General features: G+C 59.9%; 1 protein-coding gene across 1 annotated transcript; it reads right to left on the reverse strand.

Moving 5' to 3' along the window:
- Nucleotides 1-1,877: 1,877 nt before the first annotated feature.
- Nucleotides 1,878-18,020, reverse strand: INSRR (insulin receptor related receptor). Its single transcript, XM_019662476.1, has 23 exons — nucleotides 17,931-18,020; nucleotides 17,494-17,636; nucleotides 13,962-14,513; nucleotides 12,124-12,427; nucleotides 11,887-12,029; nucleotides 11,560-11,704; nucleotides 10,506-10,720; nucleotides 10,146-10,272; nucleotides 8,593-8,831; nucleotides 8,087-8,254; nucleotides 7,797-7,992; nucleotides 7,581-7,622; nucleotides 7,288-7,508; nucleotides 6,338-6,474; nucleotides 6,093-6,255; nucleotides 5,775-5,880; nucleotides 5,065-5,117; nucleotides 4,661-4,890; nucleotides 4,097-4,207; nucleotides 3,804-3,963; nucleotides 3,399-3,528; nucleotides 3,150-3,284; nucleotides 1,878-2,903 (listed from the first exon to the last, which is right to left on the reverse strand). The coding sequence occupies exons 2-23, from the start codon at nucleotides 17,576-17,578 to the stop codon at nucleotides 2,660-2,662; spliced, it is 3,906 nt and encodes a 1,301-aa protein (XP_019518021.1). The 5' UTR covers nucleotides 17,579-17,636; nucleotides 17,931-18,020; the 3' UTR covers nucleotides 1,878-2,659.
- Nucleotides 18,021-18,251: the final 231 nt, after the last annotated feature.

The following is an 18,251-nucleotide window of genomic DNA, read 5'->3' on the forward strand; positions in this document are numbered from 1 at the left end:
GTGCAGAGGTTCGGAGCTCCTGCTTGTGTCTCACGCCTCCTCAGTCTGGCTGTCCTCTCAGTGCCTCCCTAGCACCCCATCCTTTCCTGTCCTCCCTCTGACATCTGAGCTGCAGCGCCGGGGAGGGGGCAGAGGGGAGAGAGGTGGGGAAGAATCTCCTGTGCCCTGGATAAACCCCCTCCATTTTTGTCCTAGGATTTTGGGCGGTGTCTTTATCCTGGGAGTGCCTCCCTCCTGCCCACTGCACGGCTTGTCCAGCAGGGCCTATGCCCTGCCCCCTCTGTGGTGGGGGGTGGTGAGGAGGGAACTCCGTGGCCCCTCAGTGGAGAAGCCAAACTGTTCTACCCCCAACAGAAGGTTGGGGACAAGGCAACAGCTCCTGGACCAGGAGGCTCTTGTATAGCATTCCCCATACTGGGCTAAGGGGAAGGTCCTCAGTGTGAGCCCAGGGTCACCCCTGGCTGGGTGTCTACCACCTGGTACCCCGCCATGCCAGCCCCCCAAACTGGAGGGAGCCCGGTGTTATGGGGCTGACCCAAGAGCAGGAACGGCGTGCTGACCTCCCATGTCCCCAGCTTGCTTTTTCCCCCCACGTGGTGACAGCCCAGTGCTCTATAAGCAAAGCCTGATGAAGAGGGACTGTCCTGCCTGCACCGAGGCCTGGCCCAGGGCACAGCTCCCTGGCTCCGGGCCACGTCCAGCCCATCCCAGGCCTCTGCGCCTCTCTCTGGAGGACTCCAAGCTGACCTCTCTACCCCACAAAGATGTACCAGTTGCTCCGGAGGGAGCAGGCATGCATGGTGGGGAGAGGGCTTGCCGACTGCTGCCCTCTGGGCCTGTGCAATGGCAGGGGGGCCTGTGTGCTCCGTGTGAGTTGGGGTCTCAGACCCGGGGTCTTGGTGTGGACTGCAGGCTCCCCTCCAACCTGCTGGAAGCCCGAAATCAGGAACACAAACGATTCCTCCCCAAGCGTGGTTCCACCAGCAACCATTAGGGGGCACTGTTGCTTCAGCCACCAGTGACGGGCGGGCAGGGCAGGGGTGCGGAGGGACAGGTGGCCCCGACTGCCCACCCGGACCCTGTCAGGTGGTGCAGGTGAGTTGTAATTGCTGTCACAGAGACGGCCTCTCACAGACTCATGCCCACTGCACTCGGGCCCTGCCTTCGGGAGCTGTGGCTTGCGGGTGTGAGTAGGTCTCCCAGACTCCCTGGGATGGCAGTGTGTGGCATCATGGGAGCTGAAGACCAGGGTGCGGGCGCAGGATGCTAAGGGCCCGAGCCATGACCAGCCCCTTCCGCTGCCACTCCCTTCACCAAGGTTTCAGGTCATTGGTCTGCAGCTCGTCCCCTTCATGTGCCCTGATGGCGCTGCCCTCAGAGCGGGGACAGGACCTCCCCCGCCCCCATACTCCTTCCACATGCCTCCAGGCCCTCTCTGATAGGGTGGGACAACCCGGGGCGCCAGACACACAGGCTGCGCTGGCACGCCTCCTGCCTCGCTGCTGATGTCTTTGAGCACCATCCCACCATGTTCTGCCCACTCAAGTCTGTCCTGGTACATGTCAGCCCATGGAAATAGTGAGGCAGGACTTCAAGATGAGGTGTGGGACAGGGTGGTGACGCCGGGAGGCCAGACACAGGCTTTCCTGCTGGGCTTGGCCACTTCTGGCTGCCTGAGGCAGATAACAGGACAGTCCTGCCTCACTGCCATGGCAACCCTGGCTGCTGTGGTCCTCAGGAGGTGGCGCTGGACAGCAGCAGGTCGTCCTGTGTCATTGCCTCAGGGCCACCACATCAAGTCCCCAGGGATGGGGGGGAGGAAGTCCAACCAGTGTCGACCTCACAGAGATGGAGACAGAATCGGCTGCGGACCAGGGTACAAACACACTTGGGCATTTATTGTGGCTTCCCCTGAAGGATAGGGCGGGGGGGACCTGTGTGAGGGCAGTGGGGAAGCAAGCCTCTTAAAGCCTGGGTAACCCAGGGTGATGAGGGATATTGAGGGGCCCAGCCTGGGAGCGGGGGCGACTCATTCCAAGGGAGGGTGGAAAGGAGGGCCGAGTACTGAGCACGGGAGTGCCTGGGATGGCAAGAGAGGAGGCGGGCGGGTGCCTACAGGGCCAGGCTGGGAACCTGCTCACGCGGCCCTGGGCTCCACACCGCCTGGCATCTGAGGCAGAGGGGAGGAGGCGAAACGCAGCACCGAGGAGGGCAGCCATGTGGACCCCCATTCCCAGCAGCCCACACGTGGACAGAAAGGGTTCCGGGCTGATTCTGCCTCGTATCTGGTTTCAGGTGGGCTGTGCTGATGGCCCCAGATGTGCACAGACCTACAGACTGAGGGTGGGGCTCTGCGGACCCTGCCTCTGGGTGCACAGGCCCTCTCTTCCTGGTCTGACAGGGTCTCCTACTCTGAGGGTCAGGACATCCAGTCCTGGTCTTGTCCCCGCCCCTCCTGCTGGGGGCTCACTTACTTCCTGAGGGAGAACTCCCCTCCTGAGAAGACCTTCCTGCTGTGAGTCAGCTCAGGCCAGCCCCGCCTTCCCCTGCCCCAGCCTCGGCCACCCCTGGCCTGTCTGAGCACATGTCACAGCTGCAAAGCTCAGGTCCCTTCCTCTCTGCCCGTGGGAGGCCAATCAGCCAGGGAGTGGAGTGCCCCTCAGTGCCCTGCAGCCCCATTTGGGGGGCTGCAGTCTGAGGAAGCCCCTTCTGGGGTTGGCGGGGAGTCGGGCTCTGTGTCAGGGGGTGGCAGGGAGGCCCGGGCCCCCTGGCACTCTGGGCTGTAGTAGAAGGAGTGGTGACGGAAGGAGGGTGGCAGCCCCTCCCGTATGCTGTCCAGGATGTGGGTGAAGGATGGCCTCAGGCGTGGGTTCTGCTGCCAGCAGCGGCTCATCAGCTCCTGCCTGGTGGGGTGAGGGGCGGGGTCAGAGGGGCCCACACCCCCACCTCCTGCGTGAGGGAGTGTTGGCCTGGGCTGTGTGAGTGGGGCTCCGGGGAGTAAATGGGCCAATGTTGTGGTGGGGACTTAGCATTGGTCTGGGAACTGGAGGTCAGTGGAAGCACAAGCATTAAGGAACTGGGCCAGACCCCAGGGCCGCGGCAGGTGTGGGCAGAGCAGGGGCGAGGAAGGGGAAGGTGGGGTGACTCACAGCTGAAGGGGACAGCTCTCGAGCTCTTCCAGGACCCCGCCATCCATGACAAACTTGAGCACCTGCTCATTGGAGAGACCCTGGTAGGGCTGTTCAGCCAAGGTCACGATCTCCCAGAGCACCACGCCAAAGGACCTGGAGGACACGCAGGCGGGCCTGAGCCCAGCACCCTTCAGGAGGGAGTGCACCCAGGCCTGTCCCCAGACCCCGCCTCCACATCCCACGCCCTCTACTCCAGCCAGGCCCCACCAGACATCCGAGTGGGTGGTAAAGATCCCGTCTTTGAGGGACTCGGGGGCCATCCAGCGCACGGGCAGCAGCCCTTTCCCGCCCTTGCGGTAGTAGTCTGTCTCATACACGTCCCGAGTCATCCCGAAATCTGGAAAGTGAAGGGGACAGGGTGTGGGGCCGCAGAGCCACACAGCAGCTCCCGCCCGGCAGTACCTCTCCAACCTGCTCCGCCTCCAGAATCTCCAAGGGTCCCGGACCCTGAGGGCTCAAAGCCCTCCCATTCAAGCCCCTCTGCACTTGGACGGGGGGACTTGGATCCAGGGTGGGGGGCTATCAGATGCAGGCCTGGGTCTCCTGATGCCTAGCTTCGGGGGAGTCGCTCGACTCCTCAGGCTGCCCTCACCCGCCTGGCACCCTGTGTACCCCCGATCTTGACGGTGAAGTCCTGCGAGACCATACAGTTTCGGGCTGCCAGGTCTCGGTGCACAAACTTGTTGGCAGCAAGGTAGGCCATGCCATCTGCAATCTCACCAGCCATCTGGATCATGTCCCCCAGGGCTGGCCGTGGGAGCCCAGGGTTGTTCTAGAGCCAAGAGACGGGGCTGGAGGAGAAGGAACCTGTAGGCAGGACTCCTGCCCAAGGATTACCCCCCCACAACTATGCGGGTCTTCTCTAAGTCCCCAGCCCATGGGCCCGAAGGCTTCCCAGTCCCCACCTCTGCCTCAGGTCGCAAAGATCGAAGATGACTCTTGAGGTCCCCACGAGTCATTAACTCCATAATGACCAGAGTTGGCTGGCCCTGAGACACCACGCCCAGGAGACGAACCTGAGACGGACACAGAGCCTGGTTGCAGGTCCACCCAGTTGCCCATGACTCACCTGGCCAAAACCTTGACCTGCTGTGACCACAACCTGACCCAGACACCAACCCTGACCCTAACCCCAACCGTGAGTGTAACTAATCCTGACCTAACAATGACCCTAATCCATGACCTTGATCATATCTATCATCCCAATCATTACGATTGACCCAACTCTGACCTTGATCCCAGTCATGATCCAAATAGTGATCTGGACCCCCAGCCATGACTGACCTTAGCCCTAGCCACGATTCTACCATGACCCTAGTTTGACTCTAACCCCAACTGTGACCTTTACTCCAGTTAGGATCCTAAGCACAGTCCCAACCCTGACCTTGATGGCGCCCTTGTCTCATCCCTCTTACCACATAACCTTCACCCTAATTATGACCCTGGCAATGCCACTGACCCTCCCTTACCACATGGTGACACTTGAATGCCTTCATGACAGAGGCTTCCTTGAGGAACTCGATGCGTTCTCGTGGGCTGGCCAACTCGTTCACCGTCTTCAGGGCCACAGGCGTGGACTCCTCTCCAGCCTCAAGTCCTCGTGCCAGCCCCTCATACACCATCCCAAAAGAGCCCTGGCCCAGCTCCCGGATTATGGAGATCTGCTCCCGCGGCACCTCCCACTCGTCAGGGGTATACACTGAGAGGAGGTGGGGATCAGGAGGCAGGGGTACAGCTCTCGGCCACCCCTCCGCTCCTCTGAGGGGCTCGGGTCCTAGTGAATGCCCGCTCCAAAGGGCCTCCTGGGGGTGTGCCTCTCCCCCCCTCCTGCCTCCCTTTTTCACACCACCTGTCCCCCCACCTCCAGACCTACTCTCAGAGGCGCTGAAGTACTCTGGATTCACAGAGGCATACAGGGTGCTGTTTCTGCAATGGGAGGTGAGGGGTCAGGTTGGAAGGGTCCTCAGGAAGGAGGCAGCAAAGTCAGAAGACAAAGAAGAGGGGTATTGCAAGGAGGAGGGGGACCACACGCCCTGCTCTGATCGGGGGACCCGTGGGGAGCACCAAGCACTCCCCAAACTGGTCTTTATCTTAGTCTTGGGGTCTGACAGTCTGAGAATGGGGAGCAGGGAAGTCGAGGGGCTCCTGCCTCTTCAGCTAGTCCTTAGAGTCCAGCTAATCAAAGTGCTACCCCATTTCCCTCTTGTCTTCAGCCCCAGTGGGGCCCTGGCACCAAGTGTCTCGGGGCACATTGTGAGCTCTGCTGCCTCTCCCTGCTGGGAGGGTCAGCTACATTGGTCCTCAGGCTCAGTGTGGTGACCCCAGGCCAGTGTGCCCAGGCTGAGGGGTTTCCCACGATGCAGGACTTTCACTGCTGAAATCAGGACAGTCCCAGGCAAACTGTGAAAAGTTGGTCACCTTCACGGGAAGGTATGTTTTCCTCCATGCTTCTCCCCAGTGGCGAGTCACTGCTTCTAAGCAAATCCTTTCTGCCACCGCATCTACCACCTTCTGACTGCACTGACCTTACGCCAAGGGCTCAGGGGACTCAGGGGGCTGGGAACCAGTGGGACATGTCCTCACCTCTTCTTGCTGTAGAAGAAACCGAGGGCAGCAAGAATGATGAGCAGCATGAGCCCCACGGGGGTGACAGTGAGAAGGACGTGCAGCCCCCCGGAGTCTTCCTCCTCTGGTGGTTGGACGACAGGGACAGCAGGGTGGGGTGGGGGTGGGTCAAAGATGGAGAAGTCAGAGGGCAGAGGACACGTCTCTTCCACAGTGGGAGACGTGCTGGGGGAAGGATGGGCTGGAGGGGCCTGTGGTTCCCACCGTGGGAGATGTGGCTGGGGACCTGGGTGGGGCTGTTTGAGAGGACAAGTCTGGGACAGAGACTGTGTGTACCTGGGCCAGGGATGTAGAAAGCAACACTCTCCGTCCAGGAGCCATTGCCAGCCAGTGAGGTGGCCCGCACTCTGGCGGAGTAGTTTCCAGGGGGCAGCAGGGCCAGGTGGACACCCCCGAACTTGGCATATCGAAGGCGGGACACACACAGCACTGTGGCCTCCTGAGGGCAACACAGAACAGCTGGCTGGGAAGAGGATCAGGGCACAGATTGGGGCCAGGTCAGGGGTTTCTGGGGTGCCTACCTCTCCCAAGCGGCGGTACTTGATTTCGTATTTCAGGATGAGTCCGTTGGGGTCCGATGGCTCAAGCCAGCGCAGAAGGACACTGCTTTTGCTGGCCGCCTCCCAGAGCACCTTCCCTGGGATGCCATCAGCCTCTCCTGTGGGAGAGGGTTTCAGGCAGTCACCACAAGCACAGTCATGTGCCACAAATGACATTTCGGTCAATGACGGACCACATGTGCGACGGTGCTCCCATAAGACTCTAAGAGCTGGAAACTTCCTGTCGTCCAGTGACCACATACCTGTCCTGACACGGGTCTGGTGACGCTGTGCAGACAGACGTACGTGCTGCCCGTCGTATAAAGTACAGCAGACACAGTTATGTACAGTACGTGATACTTGGTAATGAACGTGTTACTGGTTTATGTGTTTACTACACTATACTTTTTAATCGTTATTTTAGACTGTACTCTTTCTACTTATAAAATGTTTACTGTAAACAGTGTGCTGTGTTACAGCTGCATCCTTATGCATCTCATATTTACCTGTCTTGAGTTCATCATTTTCTCTTGTGCTTGGTTTAATCTCACGTTGTTTTAGACAGCAACATGCTGTACAGGCTTGTAGCCGGGGAGCAATAGGCCACACCGTGTGGCCAGGTGTTACGCCACCTGGGCGTGTGTGAGGGCCTCCGTGATGTTCACACAACGACAAAAGCGCCTAACCACGCATGTCTCAGAACAGATCCCTTTCGTTAAGCAGTGAACGACTGTATTTCCTCTCACCTTCATGTTCAAACCCAAGAAGGCTAAACTGGAGGTCAGAAGAAACTCTGGGATTATGGGGACTGGGAGAGGCGAGCAAAGCGAGGCCCTGGGGTTAGCAGGGCGTCCAACTCGCTGGTTGGGGCACTAATTGGGCAGCGCCCTTGGGATCCGTGGTGGCGGTAGAAGGAGCGGCGGCTCACTTACTGTGGGGCATGGTGCGCGCGAAGACGAAGGTGGCGGCGCTGCAGCCCACGGTGTGTGCCGCGTGGTTGCAGGCATGGATGTCGATCCGGTATTCTGTGAAGTGGTGCAGGCCGCTCAACACCGCTCGCTCTCGGGGCACTTTGTCCTCCTGGATCTCGAAATCTGAGCTGTTCTCCCCAAGTCGGAGGGCCCCTGCGGCGCGGCGGTGCCTCCCTGAGTCCCTGGAGAGAGCGCGAGTCAGAGCCATGCCCCCCCCAGCCACACCCCTCAGCTTTGGCTCCGCCCCCGCTCACCTTTGAGGGCTCTTATTGATGGACGTCACCTTCCAAGGGGATCTGGGGAGACCAGGGAGGGCCCTGTCAAGCCTGCCTGGACAAGACCCTCTGCAGCTGCGCGCCACCTCCAAACCCACCCACAACCAGGCCCCGCCCACAACCCCACCCTCTCAGCAAGACACGCCCCTCACTGGCCCCGCCCATCCAGCCCGCCCTGTCCAGGCCGAGCCGCACTTGGGGATGGTGATGGCGTTGTGCAGAAAGTTTTCGAACTTCTTCTGGAACGAGGCCTCTTGCGCCTCTAGCGGTGGCAGGACCTGCCCCGGAGGTGGGTGCTGGCAAGGGCAGCAGCCGGGCTCCATCTCCGCCTCGAGTTCCCCGTCTTCGCGGTCGAAGCGGGGGTCGTTGTTGCTGGTGGGCAGCCGCAGGCCTGGCGCGGCGGCGGGGAGGGAAGTAGTTAGCCTGGCAGCGCCCGCGGCCTGGCGCCCCAACCCCTCCGGCCCGCGCCTCATCCCTGCGCGCACCGCGGTGGCAGTAGTCATTGAGGTAGAGGTCGCCATCCTCCGCCAGCCGCTGCCACAGCACCAGGTAATAGGTGATGTTTCCGTTGCGCTGGGTCGGTGGCTTCCAGCGCACCAGCAAGTGGGAGGACGAGTTCGACGTGGAGATGACATCCTGGGGCACCGTGGGCGCTGGGGGTGCGAGCAGGGTCCAGCTGAGGGGCTGCCCATCCCCCTCTCTCTGGGCCCAATCCCCACTCGTCCCAAGGAATAGGTGACTGTCAACCTCACCTTCCTAGAACTCAGCTTTCTGTCCGTCCCATGTCCCCCAAAGGCCCTGCACTCTCCCGCCACAGCCTACCTAGGGCCTGGGCGAACGCCTCCTGTTCTTTCTAGGACTCTGGCATCTGGCCTCCCGGCCTCTAGGGGCCAGGTGTCCAGTGACCCAGCTTCTCCATTTCTGGTGCCTGGGTTCCCCCATTCTCACCAGGACCCGGGACCCAGGAACTGCCACTCCCCCCAAGGCCTACCTGCAGGCAGGGTTCGGAGGTAGATGATGGGGCTCTGGGCTCCTTGGTGCGGGCTATCCTCCGCAGTGGTCAGCGTGATGGCCCGCACAAACACTGCGTACTGTGTCCAGGGTTTGAGAGGGACTAGGGTCACTCCTGGCTCCTGGTTGCGGCTGAGGGGCAGCTCCACATCCAGCAGGTTCCAGCTCTGGGTCCCACAGGCATCTGGACCTATATGCTCCGTGGCGTTCTGGAATGGGCTGAACACCCCAGCACTGGAGCTGAGGAGCAGCTCAGCCCACCCCCAGTTCCTAGCAGCCTCCTCCTCCCTGAATCACCCCAAGACAGTCATTGCCATTGTCTTCCAGTATGCGGGAAAGCACCCAGGAGCAGGTGTGGGCCAGCCCTTGTGGCATGAGCGGGTCTGCTCAGAGCTGGAATCGAGTCAGGATCCACAGTATATGTCTTGGAGGGGCGCAGCCACAGCCACACTACAAGGCAGTGACAGTAGGGAGCTTCCTGAAGGATCTCTACATTCTCTGTCCTTTGAGTCCAGAGGCAGTTGTGTACAGTTGTGCAGGTGGTGAACTGCAGAAACGGTGGAGTAGGGGGCGGGAGGGATGCTATTTACATTGCAATCCATGTTAGTGCTCCTCAATGTGTGGTCCGGGGACCAGGAGATTCAGCATTACCTGGGAGCTCGTTAGAAACGCAGATTCATGCGCCCTACCCAGGTCTCACTGATTCAGAATGTGTGTGTGTGTGTGGGGGGGGGGTGAGGCCCAGGAATCCGTACTTAACAAACTCTCCAGCTCCCCATGCTAGAGACCTTCACCTACCACTGAGACCTAGGAGAGCCTTGGCCATCTGAGCAGGCCTCCCACCACTGACTTCCCTTCCTTCCTCCCAGGCCAGGCCCTGTGCAAGTGAGCAACTGAGACCTCTCAAGTTCGCGGCGGGAAAGGCTTCCCAGCCAGGTGGCTTCCATCTTCCACCTACCGGAGAGGGTGAGTACTGCTCACCCCTGCCCTTCCAGCCTGCCCTCGCAAATCCATTTCTCTCCTCTAAGGATTTCTATTTTTGATTCCGAGCCATGCTTTTGGAGAAGTTCTTCCTGGGCTCTAAGCACTGTTCCTCCTGCTTTAGTCAGTACACTCTCCAAAGAAGAGAGCACGCAACCCGTCCTTGGCTGTCCCTGCTCCCTCCCTTCCTCAGGCGTTAATGAAATGCTGGCCAAGCTGCTCGTAAAACTGGCCAAATTAGTGGGCACTCCCCAGACCGCCTCTGGAGCAGGAGCATGTGGTCAGCATAGTGAATTGAAGCTTAATTATCCAAGCCTTCCCAGTGGGGCGCCTCCCCCGGCTCTCAGAAGTCCTGGCTGCCCTCTCCTTTTCACTGGGTGATGTGAGGATGAGGAAGGGGAGGCGAGAGAGCCACACGTGGGCCCTGCAAGGGAGTGTGACTTGGGGGTCCTGGCTTCCTGGCTCTCCACAGATGACCCCGCCCCGTTCTGGCCCCGCCCCGTTCTGGCCCCGCCCTGTCCTGGTTCCGCCCTGGCTCAGCCAGGTACTCACGACTCCTTGTAGTACACGATGAAACTGAGTAGGTCGCGAGCCTCCAGTGGCTCGTAGCGCTCCCAGCGCAACAAGATGCGGTCAGCCTCCGTCACGTTGGACACGAAGCGCAGGGTGCGAGTCTGGCCTGGGTGGGGCGAGGGGTGAACACCTGCTCTCCACCGCGTTGGCCACTCGCTCAAGCAGCCCTGCTTCCAAGCCCCCACCCACCCTGACCCCGCGGCGTCCCACCCGCAATGCGGCCTCTGAAGAGAACTTATCACATTGTTCCCTCCAAGCGCCCCCCTCCCACCCCCGTGCGTGTCTGGGTGTTTCCTGGGGTCGTGCGCTCGCCCCTCGGGGTTGGGGTCTGGGCCTCACAGCTGGCGCGGTCTCCGTTGGTGCGGGGGTTGATCTCCGCCTTGTTTTGTCGCCCCCGCGTGCCGGTCACCTCCTCCAAGTGGTAAATGTGCTCCAAACAGAGGCGTGGGTTGAAGGCGAAGTAGATCTTGCCCACTGGAATGGTGAGTCCGGGGGCCACCCAGGACCCCAGCTGCTGTAGGTTCTGGTTGTCTAACACATACACAGTGTAGTTCCTGGGGGGCAGAGGGGACCTAGCTTCACCGAGGAGGTGGGGGCGGGGTGGGGAGGGGGCGCCTGAGGGGCTCCTCCCGCAGAGGCTGTACTGGGGCACCCGGCAGGAGGGGCGTTTAGCAGCCCGCACACCAGCACACGCGGGGCGTATTAGGAGTGCACACTCACTCTGAGCCACTGACCAGGAGTCACCCAGACTCTCCATGTGGCTTTTCCTCATCAGTGAAATGGGGTCAACAGTTCCTCTGCCCCTCTCCTTCCCTCATCTCCCCTTAACTGAGCACCTGCCATGTGCCAGGCTAAGGAGGGGTGCTCAGGGTGGGCTAAGCCTGTCCAGCTGGAGTGTGGGCACCTTTGGGGGTGCATGGCACTGTGCCAGGAGACACGAGAAACCACTTGGCTGGGTGGTGATTTCTCTTTATTTTGAGAAATCCTGGCTACATGAAGGGTAGGCCTTGACAGGTAGGGGGTAGGAATGAGTTTCAAACCCAGGCAGTCTTGCTCTGCAGCGGAGATGATAGCAGTTATGGCCGACCCACCGAGTTACACGTGAGTATAGTTTATATGATGTGCGCTGCGTTCCAGCCACTGCCTCAAGTACTTTATACGTGACAACTTAAGTGATACTCACAAGTCCTCAGACATAAGTAATGTCATAGTCACCCCATTTTTCAGATAAGAAAGTTGAGGACCAGAGAAGTTAAGTAGCCTACCCAGAGTCACACAGCTAGCGAGTAGCAGAGCTGGTTCCAGAGCCCACACTCTTCACCACTGTTTTAGGGGTGTTGGGGAGAAGATGTGAGAGAGGGAACTGGCCAGAGGCCTGTTTCTGACCCCTTACCCATCCACCATGGCATCTCCCCGGATTAGTTTGAGGTTCTTGAAGAATCCCAGGGACACCAGGGCGAAGGAGTGCTTGATTTTGAGGAAGCCAGTGATGGTCTCCACCAGCCCCAGGCTGTGCTGCAGCTCCTGCTCCAGGTTGTCTGGGGATGGAAACGTGGTGGGTCCACAGGGCGCGGGGCCGAAAGGGGTCCATGGAAGGGGGTCCTCAGGCTGGAACCCCAGGGAATGCACAGCGGTGCTTTAGTGGGGCCATTGTAAGGGGCGTGGCCAAGAGAGAGGGCGTGCCCCAGGAAGAGAGGCATTTACCCTGGAGGGTACTCACAGCCCTGGCGAAGATTGAGGATGAGGCTCCCCTCCACGTGGGTGCAGCCCACCAGATCTTGTGCCACCTGGACGGAGTCGATGGTCTTGGTGCCCACTTTGCACTCTTTGGGGCACAGCCCCTCACACTTGTGGCAGAAGATGCTGGCAGGGGCAAGCGGAGGGGTGGCATGAGCCCTGGACCAGTGTGGGCCTCCTCACTACTCCTAAGGGTGCCCCCCACCCGCCCGACACTCACCTGCTGCCATTACGGGTGAAGCCTGGAGGGCACTGGGCAAGGCAACTGCCCTGGTAGATGCCAAAGGTGGAGGCGCGGCCAGGCACAGAGTGCAGGCTGGCGCAGCGCTCGACTGTGACGCAGCGCCAGGACTCGTGCTGGTAGGTGCCCGCAGGGCAGGCCGGGTGGCAGGCGCCCTGGAAGTAGAAGTGGCGGCAGGCGACGCAGGCGCGGGGGTCGTCCGGCAGGCTGCAGCCCCCCAGGCATTCCACGTGGCAGCACTCGCCCGCCGCTGTGCAGGCCAGCCCGCGGGGACAGGGGCACACTGCGGGCGGGGACAGGGGCACATTGTGGGCGGGGCTTGTGAAGCTGTATCCAAGCCTCCTTGGTGCTGGCCCTACCCCTTCCTCCTGGGATGAGGCTCTTAGTCCAAACCCTTCCCTCCAACTCAGATGACACTGGTTTCCCTCTCTTCCTCAAACAGGGGCTCTTGAGGACAAGGACTGTGGCCCCTCTGCGGCTTCTCACCTCCCACAGTGCCCAGTCAGGGGTGTCAGAACTCAGGACAGAGCAGTGACCTTGTCCATCAGGGCCCCTGATCCCTGGCCTGCTGTTCTGTCTGGGCCTGGTGCCCAGATCATCCCTGGGCACGGTGCCAGCCAGCATCCCCTGAGCAGCTAGGCCCAGGGCAAGGTGGGTTTGGGAGTGAGTAGAAGGAGGCGCCACCGCTGGTCACTTCACCCATGGCCCTGCCCACACCTCCTCCCCGTGTAGGAGGCAGCCTTAAACAGCAGTGGGTGGGTTTGGGGGTTTGAGGCCGGGGCCCAGTGGCCTGGGAACTCTGCACAGTGGCAGCTGGGTGTCTGTGGGAGCCTGCATGTGGTGGGGTCAGCCAGGGCGTGTTGACACTCTACACAGGAGGACGTGTGGCAGCTGTGTTTACAGCAAACGGCCATCATGGGGAGGCGGGCCCGCAGGATACAGCAGGGATCTGGTTACTCTGCTGTCCTGACACGGAGCCGCCGCCGGGGTGAGGGGAGCTGACCTCCAGGAGCTGTGCGGAAAGAGCCCCAGGCTGGGGACCTGGGGACCCCAGGTCTGCTCCCAGCCTCAGGAAGCTCTTCCGTCCCCCAGAATTTTTCTCTTCCCTCCTCCCTACCACCCTCCTGCGTCCACTCCCCCTTTCCGCCCCTCTTCCTTTCTGTGTCTTTTCCACGCACCTTACTTCCTAGGGAAGACCTCACCTCTCGTATTTGTCCTCACCTGTCCTTCATCTGTCACCTCGTCCTTTCTTCTAGTCAGCTCCCAGCCTCCCATTACAATGCTGCCAGCCTACCCTGGGTCGCCTGTCCTGTGGTCACTTTTATCAGGAACAGAGCGGCCACCACGGCCAGCTCTGCTCAAATGCTTTACAGACTAGCTTATCCCTCATGACAACCCTGTGAACATTTCACAGATGAGGAAACTGAGGCACAGATAAGCTAAAAGGACATCACCAGTAAGGAGTAAGCTGAGATTTGAACCCGGGCCACCTGGCTTAACCACTGGCCCATACTGCTTCTTGTGCTGCTGCCTGTATCCCTGTCATGACCACCTGGTACCTGTGCTTTACTCTCTTTGTGACTACCTGATGCCATCTTGTGCCTACGTCTTGACAGCCTCATGCCACATCAGTTATTGAACTTTTCTGAGCCTCAGTTTTCTCATCTGCAGAACAAGGGTAGCTGCCTCATACGACGAGTGAGGATTAAAATAAACAGTGGCGGCAAAGTACCGACCCACACCCTCCGGTGGCGACCCAGCGTGTCTGACCCTGCCCCCTTGTACCCCCCCCAGCTGTGTGCTGTGCCAGGGCCCACCTCTCTGGCAGTGGCTGGAGGTCCAGCACCTGTAGTCCGTGTGCCCGCCGAAGGTGGTCCTGGCACAGGGCTCGCCAGTGGCACCCAGCACCCCCGGGCACACGTCGGCACACTCTTCACCCAGCTTGTTGCCCACGATGTGGTTGGCGCCCGGCGATGGCTGCAGCAGGCCCCAGTCAATGGTGGAGAGGTGGCAGAGCTCCTGGTTCTTCTCCACGCGCACAGCCCCGCGCAGCACGGCCCCCAGTGCCGGCAGCCCCACGTCCCGCAGGTGTGGCATCTCAAAGATGACCAGCGAGTAGCCCAGGAAGAGGTGGGCGCCGCGGATGACCGCCAGGTTGGGGAAGAGGTCCCGCAGGCTCTCCAGGCCATACACACGGAAGAGCAGCAGGTACTCGGTGACCTGAGTGAGGCGTGGGAAGCTGAGGCCGCGGAAGTCCTCCCCGGTGGCCGTGAACATGAGGAGGATCTGCAGGTGCCCCTCCACCACGCTGCAGTTCTCCAGCCCCCGCAGCTCCGCCACATCTGAGCGGATGTCCAGGCTGGGACACACTGTGGGCACAAGTGGCAGGCAGCGGTCAGTTAGCTGGGCCAAACACGCCGTCCACCCTGGCAGCTTTGGAGGAGGGGCATGGCGTGGGAGCCCGGCTCTGCCGAGGGTGCGGGGTGCCCTCCTCCGGGGCCTTGAGGGGGCTCTCCCAGATGAACCTCCCAAACCCCTCTCCCGTATTCATTCCTGCAGTATGACCCGAGGTCTGAAGCCATCCTGACACCCTGTGGGCTCTGTCACCACCTTCACGGTGGGCGTCACCATCCTGTCTTAGACCTACAGAAGCCTCCCAAATGGTCTCTTCTCTTCCAGCCTGTCCCCCACTTTGGTCTAGTCTCCACTCTACAGCCAATGAGCTTCTCAAAACACAAGCTGGATCACATCCCCCAATGCCCAAAATGCCCCAGTGGCCCCCATGTCACTAATTAAAAGCCAAGGTCCTTACCACAGCCTACCAGGCCTCAGAGGCCTCTGCTGCCACCCCCCATCTCTCTCCCTTCTCCAACCACACTGACTGCTTTACTGTTCCTCAAACAAGCCAGCCGCTTCTGCTCTGGGGTCTTTGCACTTTCCGATCCCTCGGGCTAGGACACTCTCCCCTCTAAACGGCTCTCTCACCTGTTAAGTGTTACCTTCTCTGGCCAACCAAATTCAAACTGTGACACTTCCCATCCCCTTCCTACTTAGCTTTTCTCCACAATTTGTTAACATGGGCTAATATATCATTTATTTTGTTTACTGTAAGCTTCAGAGGGCAGGGGTCTGTGTATTGTCTTTGCTGTATTCTTGGTACCTAGTGTAGTGCCTGGCACAAACTTGGCACTCAATAAATATTGAATGAATGAGTGAATTCTGTGACCGGGGAGCAGTAGTCTGAGCTTCATATACCCCATTTCTCTCCCAGACCTAAGGGAACTGCATTTGTTTATTCTCAAAGGGGCATTCCATGGCTCACCACTGCCAAAAGTTCAAGTTTATTTTGGGTGTTGTTAAACTGGTCCCCAGTAATATCTCCAGCCTCGGGAGAGTTCCTCACCCTGTTAACACCCTCAGCTCTTGTCCTGCAGGCTTTGGGTCAATTCCCCCCTTCCCTGACCCTGTGACCCCTTCAGGCTGGGCACCCACACCAGGATACCTGGGCACTGCCTCAGCATTGCTGTCTATATCCCAGTCACCTCCTCCAAGGAGGGGGTCTCCTGAGGGCGGGGCCCTTGTTAGTCAGCTCTGCATCACCAATGTGCCAGTTCAGGGCTGGGACCCCTGGGCACTCAGGGACCCTGAGCTGAATTGATGGGCATCTGGGTCCCAAGTTTACTCCTTTTGGGGGACCTGGGTATGTCTGGCTTCTTCAGACTCAGGACCCCGGCCCTACTTTCTTTACTCTCCCCAGCCACCTAGGACCATTCCCCTCAGTGGGCTGATACCTGCTTTCTCTGCTCACTTGCTCTCAGGATACCCCCATGGCTCTCCACTGGGGAAGACACAGGTCTGAGTTTCCCCCCAATTCATGTCCTGCTAACCTCTCTCCCCTCCATTCCCCCCAACCCCCCTCAGCAGCATCACGTGTGTCACACAGACGCAGGCCCATCCCCTGAGGGTTAAGAAGCGGGTTTGCAGGCCAGGCCGGCTCCCTGGGACTCACTTCACATCTCCCTGTTGTCTCTCTCTGTCTCTGTGCTTTGCTCTGCCCTGTGAGTATGTGTGTTTCTGAGCACAGGCAGACACACACACACACACACACACACACACACACACACACACACACACACGAGGGAGAGAGAATGAGAAAACACTTGTACCCCTCCAGGCGAGGGCCAATCAGGCTCTGCGAGGCAGATGGGGGGTTCTCAGGCGCCCACATGCCACTTCCCATCATGCCCCCTGCCTCTCCAGGGCTCCCCTGATGAGAGTCATTTGGAAAAACAAGTCTGCGACCTTCACAGATTAACCCCTGCCTGTCTCGCCTAGGACATGGCCCTGGGCAGAGCTGCACTGGGAATGGGACATCTGGGTCCCCTGACCAAACACCAAGCCGAGGGACGTGCTCCTGTCCTGACAACCCTGCTGCTGGCTGGCATCTCCTGTCGGGTCCTGAACAGCAGTGGGGGAGCAGAAGCCCTGCGGGGAGGGGCTATGCCTTGAAGGCAGTGCCTCTGTGACTAGCACTCTTGGGGGACCCCCTACCCCAACCCATTTGCATCATTCCTGTCTCGCTCGGTAGGAAGAGGAGACTCTGCCCTGCCCCTGGAAGCCCCCAATCTGAGGACATAAAGGGACCCCCTCAGGCAGGCACAGAGCACTGGGCTCCTGAGGCCCCTCAGTCCGTAAGGGAAGGGTAGAACTGGGGAAGGGGACGTTTCTTAATCCTTCTCCTTTTTAATCTTCCACCCTCAGCTTTTTTCCTTTTCCTGGCCAAGTTCCCCAGCACCCTCAGGAGGGCCACTTAATCAAATGGTCCCCTCCCGCCCCAGCCCTACACATGGGGATTGTCTAGCCTGGAGCAAGAGCGAAAAGCAGCCCCCACCCCAGTGAATGAGCCCTAAGAATGAAGGACATGGGACAGGGCCCTGTGGGCAGGAGCTCAGGATCCCAGTCCAGCTTTACCTTTCCGTTTTCTGAGCTTCAGTCTCCTGTCTGCACAATGGATTCAGTTACGGTGCTAATCCCGTACCATCTCTGCCCCCTCCCCATTCAGGGGCCCTGGAAATGACCCCTCAGACTTTCTCCCCTCATTTTGGTTCACATTCCGGTTTCACCAGCGGGATTGGAAGGCATCTATTCGTCCCTCTGTTTCGAGGTCCTTCTCACCTCCCAGGGAACTGAGAGGAAAACACCCTCATCTGGGAAGTCCTTCTGAAAGCTAACTCCGGTCTTCACACTGCAATAGCTAAATAGATGTGTTCTGGCTGGAAGCTGGGTGGTTTGGCTTCCCAGCTGGCAGGGAGGGAAATGCGGCTCCAGGAGACAGTGCTGGGGACTCACCCTCTCGTGTGTCCAGGCCAAATCCCAGGGACGGGAGGACCACAAGCAGGCATGCCACCCACGGCCACAGACCAGGCACTGCCATTGCCCCAGTCCTGACTCTCCTCCAGATGGCTCCGGGAAGGAGAAGGGCCTGACTGACCCTAAGGGACACAGAGACACAGCTTCAGAAGAGAAGGGAAGGGTAGGGACCAAGCCACGAGGAATCCCACACATAGATAGCAGGAGACCGAAAAAAGGAGTGACAGCCACAGAGACGCAGACAGTGACAAGCAGCTGGAGACAGAGAGATGTAGACAGGGATGCAGAAAGCAACAGGGAGAGGCTAGAGAGGACGGACCCCAGGGGCAGAAGGTCACACAGGGTGCAGAGCAAAAGGCGTTCCAAGAGACCGGCCAGCCCCAAGGGCAGAGAGAAGTCCCAGGAGCATGCCATACCAAGGAGAGTAGCAGGGATCCCGGGGCACGCTGGAGAGTCTCCCCGGATCCCTGGGGGCGCGCTCGGCTCCCAAGCACCCACTGGCCGCGCAGGCTGCGGTGTCTCCGGGGCGCGTGCAGGGGCTGCGCCCGCCCCCGCCCTCCCCGCCCCCAGCCCAAACGGATTGGTTTGCTGGGACCTCTCGGTTCTCTCCGCCCCTCCCGCTAAACCAAAATATTTAGCCTGACAACTGAGGGGTTGACAGGTCTGTTGGGGAAATAAGGCCAAAATCAGGGGGAGGGTGATAGACCAAGAACTGAGCTCCCCTGCCCCCCCCCCCC

Source organism: Hipposideros armiger, unplaced genomic scaffold (genome assembly GCF_001890085.2).
Source record: "Hipposideros armiger isolate ML-2016 unplaced genomic scaffold, ASM189008v1 scaffold_378, whole genome shotgun sequence".
NCBI classification, from domain to species: Eukaryota; Metazoa; Chordata; class Mammalia; order Chiroptera; family Hipposideridae; genus Hipposideros; species Hipposideros armiger.

Coding starts and splice junctions, on each gene's coding strand:
- INSRR (XM_019662476.1), bottom strand. CDS start 17,578: ATGGCAGTGCCTGGTCTGTGGCCGTGGGTGGCATGCCTGCTTGTGGTC. Junction 5,881..6,092: donor TTTCTACATCCCTGGCCCAG/GTACACACAGTC, acceptor TCCAACCACCAG/AGGAGGAAGACTCCGGGGGG. Junction 5,118..5,774: donor TTCTTCTACAGCAAGAAGAG/GTGAGGACATGT, acceptor CTCCCATTGCAG/AAACAGCACCCTGTATGCCT.